General features: G+C 35.3%; 1 protein-coding gene across 2 annotated transcripts in view; it reads left to right on the top strand.

Moving 5' to 3' along the window:
- The window catches only part of LOC306850599 (protein bicaudal C homolog 1-B-like), a 38,919-nt gene that overhangs the window by 1,073 nt on the left and 23,861 nt on the right, over nucleotides 1–13,985 (top strand). For both annotated transcript variants that reach the window (XM_079386307.1, XM_079386308.1), the window contains exons 2-3: nucleotides 7,314–7,360; nucleotides 12,547–12,616. In XM_079386307.1, the coding sequence (XP_079242433.1) occupies nucleotides 7,314–7,360; nucleotides 12,547–12,616 (117 nt within the window). The remainder of the gene's footprint in view (nucleotides 1–7,313; nucleotides 7,361–12,546; nucleotides 12,617–13,985) is intronic.

Here is a 13,985-nt window from a genome sequence, read left to right on the forward strand (position 1 = left end):
AGGGCATCACTGCCACAGTTACACACATACTGGGTTCACTATACCAGTGAGAAGATCCCATAGATGCAATGGTTTTTATACAGAGGTGATCAAGTTTGCCCTAAATTGAAAGGGACAGTTCATGCAAAAATGGAAAGTCTGGCATCATTTACCTCATGTCATACCAGAACCGTATGAATTTCTCCTGTGAATCACAAAATATATTTTTAAAAACCAAACAGCTTTGGTTACTATTGACTTACATTGCATTGACAAAACCAAACATTGAGATATTTCTTAAAATATGTTCTTTTATGTCCCACATAAAAAAAGTCATACAGGTTTGGGATGACATGAGGGTGAATAAATGATGACTTTTCATTTTTAGTTGAACTGTCCCTCTTAAAAACCTGTTTATGCCTTTAGATTTTGAAGCAATCATATTTCACTATATTTGGGCCACACACTATAGCCAAACTTGTGCATTCATACAAACACAAGACTTTTGAAGTTATATTAGTGAGGAACTCTCATAGACAGTGTTTTTTTTTCATACTAGGATAATGGTATTTACTATTCTAACCCTAAACCAAAACTTCATGCAAACCTGTTGACATGACATTTGTAAAATATAATTTAGCTGATGTATGATCATTTCAAATCATAAGGACCACTTCACAAGTCGGTTTTCACCATGTTTAACTAAATTTGTGAAGGCATTTTCACAAATTTGGCCCTCACAAGTACAGCCAAATCTGTACACAAACATTTTTCAAGCAGCATCATCTGATTAAAGCTTATAATTCAACACTTGCGTCATATTTTACAGTCAGTCTGTCAGCAGTGGACAGTTAACTTCACTGCAGAATAATGTTCAGTTTGTTTTGTTTTTCTTTTGTTGTAACTTCAGCAGAGGAGAATTTTAAACAGTTTAAGTATTACAAGTTGAGGTCAGTGGTTTGGTACTGGCATATTTTAAACATGTACAAAATGTTTGGTCCTTTATAGAAGGCCCTCTAGTTTACAAAGTCTCTGCTTTTGTTACCATACCTTAAAACCAACCAAACTCAAGATAGTTATATAGACGTTGACTTCATAAATGGTATTAGTTTTAATTTTTGGATAAACTATGCCTCACATCTACAGACATAAACTGTTTTTTCAAAGTAAAACAACCACTTAAAATACCTTCACAAGTCACAAATGTCACTGTACTTGTGCAAATAATTTCAAATCTTTCATCACAGGTATATCCAAACCTGTACATGAATACAAACACAGACTTTTGAAGTTATGTAAGTAAGGACGTCTCATAAACACAGTGTTTTTTTTTGTACTAGGGTAATGATATCTATTATATTCTATTATTTTGTTGCATTTTACATATGCATTGTAAAAATGTAGTCCCCCCCCTTCCACCACCTTTATATCTTCATGTGTGCAATTGCGTGAGTGAATGCTTCCTTGATATTTGGACCCCAAGGTCAAAGGTCAGTTCAGTATAAGAGAGCTTAAGAGCACCAGGAAAACTTCCATAACCAGGCTACCACATTTTCAAGACGAAGACAACACCTTTCACATCACACACACTCATATACTTACTCTACAATCATTGTTGTAGTGATGTGGGCATTTTTTCCCACACCTATGATTCAGTGACTCGTAATCATCTCTTTGCTCCGGATGATGTGCAACATCTGGAGGTGTTTTGAACGGCTGTTGTTTTGATTGGTCGGATGCAGCAGTAGGCGTGATCATAAATCCAGCGCTGTGTGTTTTTTGTGTGAAGGTTTATTGTGTGCCACAATTTTGCTCCCCTTTTCCAGGAAATGGGAGAGCGAGTGAGAGAAACGGGGCCGAGAGAGTTACAATTCAAATCATTTTTCTTAAAAATAACTTTGAAGAACATGGTGAGTGAGAGACAGAGGGGAGACCCAATCTTGTACTTTTCCCCTTCGGCCAGACCACAACTAAATTAGCTCATTTTTATAGGCTTATTCAGAAAGACTAATGCAGAAATGTGGATCACCTATGATTCATGCTCACGTAAGGGAATCTGAGCAGCTTTAGGATTTCATCGGAAAGCTAACTTTTATGGGAATAGTTTGTACATTAGGATTTAGTTTTTGTCTTTACCCTAATGGCTGTTACATCAGATGTCTGTATTTGATTAAAAACAACGGAATGTGTGCTGGCCTGACCTTATATTCCGTGTGATAAGGAATTCTAAAAAGAATGCAGTGTGAGTGTTTGTTTAGCAGAGTTTATTCCGGCACTTTATGGAAATCATATGTCCCCCCAGTGGCTTTTTGATCAAGATGTGTGTTTTTGTAGGTTTTTCTCTGTTGCAGCAGGATGTGAAACTACATATTAAGATCTAAATTTCAGTACATCTCACACCTGCTAGTTAAAGGAATAGTTCACCCCCAAATATGAAACTTTACTCGCTCTCAGGCCATCCAAGATGAAAATGAGTTTGTTTCTTCACAGTTTTGGAGAAATTTTACATCACTTGCTCACTGATGGATCCTTTGCAGTGAATGGGTGCCGTCAGAATGACAGTCCAAATAGCTGATAAAACATCACAACAAGCGAAAAGCTGCGTATTTTTAAGAAACATGTCCATCGTTAAGACATTTTTATCTTCCAACTGTTGATTCTGGCTAAAATACAAGTCCTCTGTTTATAATATTGCTTTCTCCAGTGAAAAGTTGTTTCTTCTGAATCAGGAGAGAAATATATACAGATCAAGCACAGTTTACAAGCAAAAACAATCCAAAACATTTGCAAACAAATGTGTTGGTGGATTTTAATGTGAGAGGACAACAGAAGCTAGACTCTTTCACCAGAGGAAATGTTATTATTGATAATGGACTCTTATTTTGTCTATAAGTGACAGTTTAATGTTAAAACGCCTTAACGATGGATTTGTTTCTTACAAACACAGCTTTTCACTTCACAAGACATTAATTGATACACTGGAGTTGTGTGGATTATTGTGATGCTTTTATCAGCTGTTTGGACTTTCATTCTGACGGCACCCATTCACTGCAGAGGATCTTCTGGTGACCAAGTGATGTAATGATAAATTTCTACAAATCTGTTCCAATTATTGACACAAACTCTCAAAGTATGAGTCATTTTTCCATTTAATCCTGTTTTTTGTGTGTGAACTTGTGTGTGGGTCAGGCTTGTTACCACCAAAAGTGTGCTGTGTGTTTTATTAATTTGCTTATGCGTGCAGCGTGTTTTCTGACGTGGGTTTTATTTATTGAGTTTAGTCTGGGTGCATGTTCACTGCATGATTCTTAATATGCTACATGTGTCTGGGTTGGTGAGTGAAGCAACAGGAAGTGCGTTGTGTTTTGGGAATGTGCTCATGTCTCAGCACACTGTTGCCAGGGAAACACAGGTCTTTTGCCTTGGATTTAGATTTTTTTATATGCATACATGTGCAGTTTGAATATTAAAGGCACACTTGTGTCTTAATTTAGACATTTACCAATAAATCAGTAGCCTATATCAGATATTGACGTGTATTTACGAGTTATAAATCACACGTTGTAGAATTAAAATGAATTTTGAAGAAGTGTTGTCTTGGTAACAAGACTTTTATGGTTTGACAGATGCAACAACAGTATTCTGATGTTGTTGTTTTTTTTTCATTTTATTATTTTATTCATTTTTGGCAGTTTCAACTGGCAGGCCATTTTGTGCTTGTGCTATAAATGCCTACACTGCCAATATTGGTGCAGTTTTCTTCCAAGTAGACTTCTGTTTATGTTTACAAATATAAATCTATTTCTTGGGTTTAATGCATCAGGTTTTACATTGTTTTTATGAAATACTTCAGACTTGAGTAATAAATGTTAAAGAACTGATGTATTGGATTATTAAGATGAGTGTTTGGCAGAAATACTCCAAATGTTGGGAGAGTTTACTTTGGCTGAAAACTGTTCATAACCTGTCAGACAGGGATAAAGTTCCTTATCGTCATGGAGAGATGAGATGTTCACCTTATTTAATTCACATTACAGACAAATTCTTTTCACTCATTACCTTTGGAGAGGTCTTGAATGTGTTTTCAGCACATCTGTATTTTATAATCCCAAATAGTTCTGTAGTTCATATTGCCTGATTATTGCCCTATTTTTCCATCGTATGCTAAATAGTTTCGCAGACTTGTGCCGACCTTTTAGTGGTGGGTAAGCATTGTTTCTGAGAGGCATTCGGGCCTAAGTGTTAGTTTCCCATGACCAGATGTTTCACTTGAGCTCTACATTTTGAGTTTCCTTTCATACAGACTGCATGCTTTCAGAAGTTGCAAAAGAAAAAGTTACAGGAGATTGTACAACCAGTCTGCAATAGATGTTATGACATGGCACAAAAACTGTCTGAGAAGATAAAAGCTCTGAATCATTTGCACAAGTGTCTGAGTACTTTAGTTTGGGCATTGACTGGGTTGTGCTTATATGTAGAGTGATTTATGTTTCCTGTTGTAAGAGGTTGATGTAACCAATCAGATTACACTACCATGAACTACCAGAAGTTTGGGTTGATCAGTAAGATTTTTGAAAGAAGTCTCTTCTGCTCATCAAGGCTGCATTTATTTGCTGAAAAATACAATAAAATGAGAATATACTGTGAAAAGTGATTACAATTTAAAATAACTGATTTAAATTTTCATATATTTTAAAATGCTGTTTATTCCAGTGATGGCAAACCTGCATAGCAGCTGTTACTTTTTCAGTTTCACATGCTACTTCAGAAATCATTCTAATATGCTGATTTGGTGATAAAGGAACTTATTTTATTTTTTAGTTAATGTTAAAAACATTTGTGTTTTTGTGGAAGCCATAAATGCTTTTTTATAGGTTCTTTGATAATTATAAAATTTCAAAAGAGTGGCATTTTAGTAAAAATATGTGTCTTTACAGTACAATTTACTTCACATCACTTCAGAACAGATGGCTTCAAATCTTAATAGTGAAGAATAAGATTTGAATCCAGATGCTAGTCATGGGTAAGTTTCTCTGATGTCTCGCCCACTCACTGAGCTCTGGAGTTGAAGGGAAGTTCCAGGATTATCCAGGAGAAATGCACTCAAATTATACAGTTTTGTTCTTACGCTCGCTTATTCATCACATTCCTAACACACACATAGTTTACAAGAGCTGTGCTATAATCAAACACTACTCTGGACGTGTGTGTGAAGCTGAATTTTTCAGAAACTCAAAAGTTGTGGAGTTTTTCTGACCCACATCCTAAATAGAGCACAGGAAAGGCCTGAAATCAACACACACACACAGACAGCATTTAACATTCTGTCTGGTTTGAGGCTTGCTATTTTCATATTGTTCTCTGTGTGAGCCTGAGTATGTACATGTTTTCTATTGGATGTGTTTCAGTTGTTTTTGTGAGTGTGAGAAAAAGAGTATCAAGAGTGTTTTGAAGGGACATTTTTGAAGTTCACATGGAATTCTAAGCATTTATGTGCTAGCGTGTGAGTAGTGGGGACAGGTTTAGTTCAGAGGTGTTAATCTGTTGCATGCTGTACTCATTACTGATGAATGACCACATGTGTATCCGTGCTACAGAGATACAACATCTGCCAAACATCTCACGAAACTGTTGATTCAATTTACAGCATCTGATAGGAGAGATGTGAAGTGAGCTTTCACTGATTTCACAACTTCAGAGAGTGAACTCAGTCTTCCTCTGTCCTCACTTCACCCAACATCAGACCGTGTGAGCTACAGTGATGTGAATGGTGCTTAGTTTTAATCTATCTATCTATCTATCCATCTATCCATCATCTATCCATCTCTAATTGAAATTTTTATTTTAAATAACAAAATAATAGAAACATATATTAAACTGTACAGACATGTCTCAAATTTGAGTATAAAAGGGTTGCAAAAATTGTAAACATACAAAAAATTGTCTGTTTGAAGAATTGTATTTATTTATTTTTAACACTATTTGTGCATGTTACCTTGAAAATAACTTGTTTATTAAAGCCGAGTACAATCAAACTGTTTCTGCTTGCTTAAAATTTAAGTGGAATCAGTAAATGAAAGTATTTTAACGGATTTAGTTTTGGGAACACAGGAGTTTCAGAGATTAAAACCACTTCTCTGTCTATCAATGTTGTTTTCATCCCTCTTTCTCCACCACATTCCAGACACTGTTGAGAAATTGTGAGGATACCATTTCTTGGTTTTCCAAAAGAATCTGTAAATTTCATCATTGCCATCCATCCGTGCAATGATGTGCAGTGAAGGAGGGTTCAAATCAAACCAAACTTTGGTGTAATGAGATGGGCACTTCTTGTAATTGTAGCTCTTCCTCTCCTTGTTTGGATCTGGAAAGTAGTGAATTTCATGGAGAGATGGGTGGATGTGCTTTTTTGTGATTTTAGGGTCATTAAGAGGTTTAGATGACAAGATTGTCCCATTTCCAAACCATTTATTTCCTCCCATTTTGGGGTTTGTTGTTCTGACCTCTCCATGAAATCCATATTTCAACTTTAAAGGTGAAGCAAGTGTAGGAGAAGGCTTGGCACTATTAGATGAATCGCCCTCTATGTAGACACGTATGCGAAACATAAAATGTTTCATTTTATGTGATAGGACAATCTCAACCAAACATCTGGAGACCCAGCGTCCCACCAAAGCAAACAAATTCTCAGATTTTCCTGTGAGCCCAATGTTTTCTTCGCACCTGACTGGGAGTCTTTGCATGTTTTCGTTTTTCAACATCACTCTTTAATTACATATTTGAGTGATCTGAAGTCTGATAATGGCTGGAAAAATGATAGATTATTTTACTAGTTTTAATGGACTTTTTCTAGTATCAAAGAGCAGTTTTGACGCATGCTGTACATGTATAAGCCATATGCAAGCATCATACCCTGTGTGGGATTCTGTGAGTGTGTTTATTAAGATTTATGAACTGTTTTTTTGTCATCTATAACTAAGTGCAATAGTGTGAGCTTGCATACAGCTGCTTGCGTGTGTAATAGACAAGCATATGTGTGACAAATGAAATATATTTAGTTTCAGCAGGTTGTGGGAATGCTGCCTGATTCTTATACGTGTGTGTTTTGTGGTTGTCTTTAAATACGTCTTGAGTATGCAAATCTGGCATTAAAGCTTTAATATCATTCCTGACAGCATCCTTAAAATGTTGTTCATTCACAATATAGCATGGCTTCTCCTTATTCTCCTTACTTATATAAATATCGTTTAGGAAGTTAAACATTTTGTGAACAGAAATAATTGTAAAATACAGGTGTCTCTTGCTAATGGTAAATGTTTCTTTTTCTCACATAGCGGCCAGTGAGGGGAGCATAAATGGAGGAGAGGATTTTTTTCAGAAGGTAAGAATTTATTTACTTTATTTATTTATTTGTTTATTGACTTTGGGATCAGTAAGATTTCACTTTTTAAAAAGAAATGAATACTTTTATTAGAAATCATTTTATTAAAATATTTTATTTAAAAGTGACAGTGAAGACATCTATAAAGTTTATTTATTTCTGAAAGATTGTGTGACACTGAAGACTGGAGTATAATTCAGCTTTGCCAGAAATATGTTATAATACAAAACAGTTATTTTAAATTGTAATAATATTTCATAGTATTAATGTTTTTACTTGATTTTTTTTATCAAATATATGCAGCCTTGAGCGTAAGAGACATCTTTCAAACACATTTGACATCTTACTAACCCTAAAATTATAAACAGTATAGTTTTTGATGTTGTGATGTCCCACTTTACCTGTATATACATTGTTTGGTGCGCCAGCACTTTAAGCTTCACTGTATTATGTTTAAATGATCAGAACTTGATTGTTGTGAGCAGTTTCAACATTAGTTTCAAAGCAGGATGGAAGTAGATCTCCCATCTCCAGCATCACATACTGTAGCTATTGAACACACAAACACTATTACAACTATCATCCATATTCCAGTAGCATGCCGGTCTTTCCAGTGTGTTTTTATTTTTTATTTTGTGTGTGTGTGTGTGTGTGTGTTTGTGGTGAAGCTTCTTCAAACACACTGTAAATCTGACCAAAGATGCTCGATGGAGGAGCCAATTCAGATGTTTGATTGATTTGATCCAAACAATTATCCCTGCTTAGGTTTCTAATAAACAGAGATAACAAGGGCCAATGAAATTGTCAAAGTATTCTTGGTTTGGCTCAGATGATTGTGGTTTGTGTATAGTCTACTCTATGAACAGTGCTTCTGTAGTTGCAGTATTGATATGATTGCTGTTTTCTGTCCTCACTTGCACTATTGCTGTCTTTCCATGGTTAATCCAGAAAGCCTTTGTGGTTATCGTTTTTAGTGAATGCCAGCTCGCAGGCAGTTCAGAGTTATACAGCTAGACATTTTTATGCATCTGAATATATTTTCTTGTATTCATCTTTGTTAGAGATTAAATTACGGCAGACTTGATGATTCAGCCCTTCATGTATGATACAGTATATAAACAATACAGATGCAGAGAGTGCAGTTTATTTGGTGTGTATGTGACTTTTTTTAGTTGACGTAATAAAACGAGTAGCAACAGATCTTTTCTTCTTCACTAAATTATCAAGACATTTTGATAATATTTACAAACTGAATTAAGAGAATTTTCATTTCCTGCCAACATAAGTAAGTAAGAACTGGACTTTCTGTGTCTCTATGTCTAATCTACTTTTGCCTTGTGATGTCTTTTAAATTTTTTGATACCCACTTGTAAAGATAAATGGAGAGAGAGAAAGGCAAATGTCTGATGCTTTTTGATAGTGGTGACATGGGAAGCCATATCACTGGGATTTCTGGGAGGCAGGCAGTAGAGAGTCATCATTTCAGTGATTAAACCTTTTGATGAGGTTTCCTTCCCTGCTGGAAAAGGTTGGAATTATGCCTGTTGCTCATTCTTGCTTTTCAGCCATTCTTTGTGTCTCCGTTTCCATATCTTTATCGTTATTATTATCTTGAACATCACCACAGCAGTAGTCTCTTCCAATTCTTTCACTGTTGTTTTACCATTGTTTCACACAATTCCTCAACATTTTCTCAAAAGTCACTCAAAACATGTAAGAATAAACTGACAACAAAAATATTATACTGCAGCCATAAAGTTTCAGTATTTATAAACAGCAAATAGACAAATACACACACACACATTTTAGGTGTGTGTAAAAATAAAAGTAATATGAATAAAATTAAATAATATTACAATTTAAAATAAATGAGTGAAAATAAAATAATAATGAAATAGATTTTTCATTTTAATATATTGTAAAAAGTAATTTATTCCTTTGGCAAAGCTGAATTTTCAGCATTCCTTCAGTTTACAGTGTCACATGATCCTTCAGAAATCATTCTAATATGCTGATAATGCTGCTTAAGAAACATTTCTTATTATTATCAATGTTGAAAATAGTTGTGCTGCTTAATATTTTTCTGGAAAGCGTTTTAAATGTCTTCTGTCACTTTTGATCCATTTGAGTAAATGATGACAGAATTTTCATTTTTGGGTGGATTATCCCTTGAGTTCCTATCGTGCCATCTTATGGATCAGTAAATATACTAAAGAGTTTGTAATGGATTTGTTTTATTTTTTCAGAGTATTGCACACACCTGTACAGTTCAGCCTCCAGTCAAAGTGAAGGCTTTCCCAGCCCTTTCTCCTTCCCTTGTTCCGTTTCCCTCTTTTTCTCCTCCTCGCACCTCTTTTCTTTGCTCGTTCTTCTGAGTGCTCCTCAGCTGAATCAACAAAGGAAACAGGAAGCAGATCTCTATACACACACTCTTGCACATCCACTCTCTCATACACATCATTTGTCAAATATAAACACTCTGTTCTCCATCACGGTGCCCATTTTAAATGACTTAATGAAGATCAGAGTTTGTGTGATTCCGGTACTTTGAAGTCAATGCCATTTGAAACGTTCTCTCCTGTTAACAGTGAGTGTATAGATTCCTGTGACAGGGTGATATTGGGTGTGGGGTATAAGGAAAGGACATTTTCAAATGTATAGTTAACCCAATTTTTCTGAAATCGTCTGACCCATTTGAGAGGTATGTGCTGTTCCGTCACAAAAATAAACCACAAACCCCAAAACTGCTGTGTGGTCTGTCAGAAATCTCCCTCATCTGCAGATTGGAGCCAAAGAAAGCAGTCGGGAGAAAAAGTGAGAGCAGGTCGGGAATAAAGACCTATAGAACGCACAGCAGAGTGGCAGCACAACGTAAACACACAGAATGGAAATGGGAACTGGCGCTCCGCCTGTACAAACTTTAAGCACTGTTCACCTTTTCATCCATCTGAAATGTTCGGGGTACCGTCAGGCATGTTTGATTGTGCCTTCGCTTGGTTCAAGGTCATCAGTGGAGAGTGCTCTGACGTTGTTGCGTTGCTTAATGGAAACACCATATTTCAACTTAACTGAAGAGAATGTAGCAAATATTATAGAATGACTTTTCCCATTGCCGCAATAATAAAGCTGCTTTGTGTTTAGCTTACAAGTGTCTTGTTTCTAGTGTGTGCAAGTGACTGATGTTTTGTGCAATAGATTACAATACAGAGGATTTAAAAAAGGATTTTTTGTTAAAAAAAACAACTGTTTTTGTTAACATCACAGGAATAAATTACATTTTTAAATATATTGGAATATAAAACTGTTATTTTAAATTGTAATAATTTTTCACAATATTACCGTTTTTACTGTATTTTTGATCAAATAAATTCAGCCTTGGTGAGCATAAGAGACTTCTTTCAAAAACACACACACACACACATATATATATAACTGCATTAAAAATAAATACAAAATAACAACAATAATAATATATAACATTACTTACATTCTTTTTGTTTTGTTAATGCAATTTAGCTTGTTACATATTGTGACATTTGTGGCATTCAAATCAGCAGAATGGTACAGTACATGCAAAAAATTCAAATACTTATGTTTTCAATACATAAAAACACATGAAACAAAGTTCAGTAAACATAAAATGTAGTTTGTTTTTGTCACATATGCAAAAGAGAATTGAGAATGAAGCATGAATTTTGGACTCTTATAAAAACCATGTAATTGCTGATGTGCATTTTGGGAAAGTTGTTTGTGATGTTTTGCTTGTTGTGACATGGAAGGAAACTTGATTCAGGCTCACTAGAAAAGGTGTGTAGATTGTTGTTTTATTGTAGTCTTGCTGAACTTTGCTGTTTTCAAGCCATAATTTCACAAATCTAAATCACTGGATGCGTCACAGCTGTGCGTATGATTTACAGACTTAAGAAGATCTGGGGAGATTAATAAACGTGTTCCCTTAAGTTAAAAAAAAAACGTTCTCATGTTTTTTGTCCTTTAGGGTGTCAAAACAAAATAGAAACTGAAGCCTGCTGTTGAACCACAGATCCAAGGCTAATGAAACCTGGAACAGTATGGGCCGTAAAATTTAGTAGAGCATGCGGGACTGTTTCCAGTTTATGAACAAGCACGTGTAGCCTGGGCTGTAAACAAGCAAGAAGTGAAATACTGAAGTATTTACACTGCATGTCCATAAATGTCATGATTACTCACTGCTGCCTATCCTATCCAAGCTTCTCTGAAGAGATGACACAAATGACTGCTTGTTATATTCAGTCAATCTGTCAGAGACAAGCAGGTGCAAATCTATGTTATGTTTAATTAAAATAAATGTAATTCTAGATAGTATTAGTCCAGAGGCTGAAATTCTCCTAAAGGTCATGTGGGAAAACTACACTGAAGGTTTTTTTTTTGTTTAATTGCTGCAGTTTCATGCTCAGATATTTTTTTCTGAAAGAAATTGGGTTTCTTGCCAAAACTTCTCATGAGAACTGCTGTACAGTAAAGCCTCGCTGACCATGAAAGCCAAGAGGTTTTTATAGACATGAAGATAGAACGTGCACCACAAAACGGGTACAGAAATCTGTTTTCTATAGAGACAAAGGAGTGTGTTGCCAAAATTGTAGTTCGCTCTAAAAAATGAATTTACATGAAAGACAAAACCACTAAAAATAGTGAAGCGCTCTGCCTTCTTCCAGAGGAGGATTGAGCTCCAGGCAAAATCACAGCTGAGTTTTAATAAACATTGAACCTGTGTATTCATGTAACTGCAAATTACCATAAGTTTCTCTTTTGTGTATTTTATATGCGCACAAAACACATTACCATTCTTGTTTTCTCTCTCTTTTCCTTCACATATGCTACTGGTTAGCATACTAGGCCTGTCAAAGACTCTCTGCCAACTGGCAGTTCCATGTTTCACGGGTTTTTGAGCCAGCTGTGTGTATATGTGTGTGAGAACAAGAAAGTGGGGCATGTTTAGCCAGAGAGATGATTGTAAGACCTCTACTGAAACAGACTGAACATTTCTGTCAGTGAGAATATTTTAGCATAAGTGAAATGTGAGTTCTTGTGTGTTTGTGTTTTGAGAACCAAATGGACCAAACATGGATTTGCTAATATTAGTGTAGCAGGCTTATGTGTTTTTGAATTCATACTTTGATTAACATGCATTGGTGTTTGTGTTTAAGGTCATGGATGAAACCAACACTCAGATTGCCTGGCCGTCCAAACTGAAGATTGGAGCAAAGTCCAAAAAAGGTATACACAACACACAGACAGACAGATAGTAGTTATGGCAGAAGTCACTGTGGTAGTGTACTATGCAAACCTGCAATCTGCTCATAAGCAGCTGCCTCTGATGGAGAATTTACTTGTATCTAGTATCTTGCTGTCTTTCTCAGTTTGTCTTTGTCTGTCTCACAGCTTTAAAAAGGTAGTTCACCTGTCATTTACTCAGCTTCATGTTGTTCAAAGACCTGTATGACTTTCTTTCATATGTGGAACACAGATATATTGACAAATGCTTTTTTGTGCAGTGAATACATATTGAACCCCAATGGCTTTCCTAATATGGACAAAAACTTTTTCAAAAATTATTTTTGTTTTATGTTCCACAGAGGAAATAATTTACTCCCCCTCCTGTCTTTCATGAAATTATGGCAAAATAAAATTTTTAGTGATCTATTCCTTTAAGACTTTCGATAGGTACACAACATTGATTTCCCATTTTGAAACTGATCAGAGATTTTTGATGAAAGATAAACTACCAACTACCAAAATATTCAGCAGCACAACTGCTTTTTAACATTGATAATAATAAGTGCTGTCAATATATATATAATAAGAACGAATATATACACATCAGGGCTCCAGACAAAAAAATCGAGTAAGGAGCCATTGGCTCCTATAAAAGAAAAACTTAGGCGCCAAATTATTTTTTTAGGTGCCACAGAATAAAAGTGGTTTATTTTATTATTATCATTTTATTTTTCCCCCCTATTTTAACATTTCAATCATTTTGTCATGCGTTTATGTCTTATCTTTTCTGGGCTTTATCAGCATTTTAATCCATCTTGTAGATGATCAGGTCGACCGGGGGACTAAGGTTCACTTAAAGTGTGAATTAAATGTCTTTTACAACTTGAAATATACAGTCACAAAGAATTGTTCGTTACACAGAATCTGTACCAATATCATGGACCATAAGCATCACTTGGCAACTGAGTGCAGTGCATCCTATAAATGTTGTCACGTCTTTCACACATTCAGTCTGTTTTTCTTCATTAGTAAAATGCAATTTTATAGGAGGAGTTGAATCATGTACAACAGAATAAGTAAAAATATTAATATGCAACAGCGCATAAATATAGCAAAACGCTCCTCTTTATAGTTATTTTTCTAGCTGACTGATGAGTTTATGGACACTGAGTGGTTATTCTGAGGTAAATGTATTACAATGCAATGTTTACAAGCTTTATACATTTCCTCAGTTTGAAACACTGAATGAGTTTTTGCATAAAACATTTCAGTAAGTTGTACTATAGGTTTTCTTATTGCCTACCTTTTGATCATGTTAATTTAATACTATAGTAGTAAATCGAAATATATAATGGGTTCACTTGCTGCT

This window comes from Barbus barbus, assembly GCF_936440315.1.
Source record: "Barbus barbus genome assembly, chromosome: 30".
Lineage (NCBI taxonomy): Eukaryota > Metazoa > Chordata > Actinopteri > Cypriniformes > Cyprinidae > Barbus > Barbus barbus.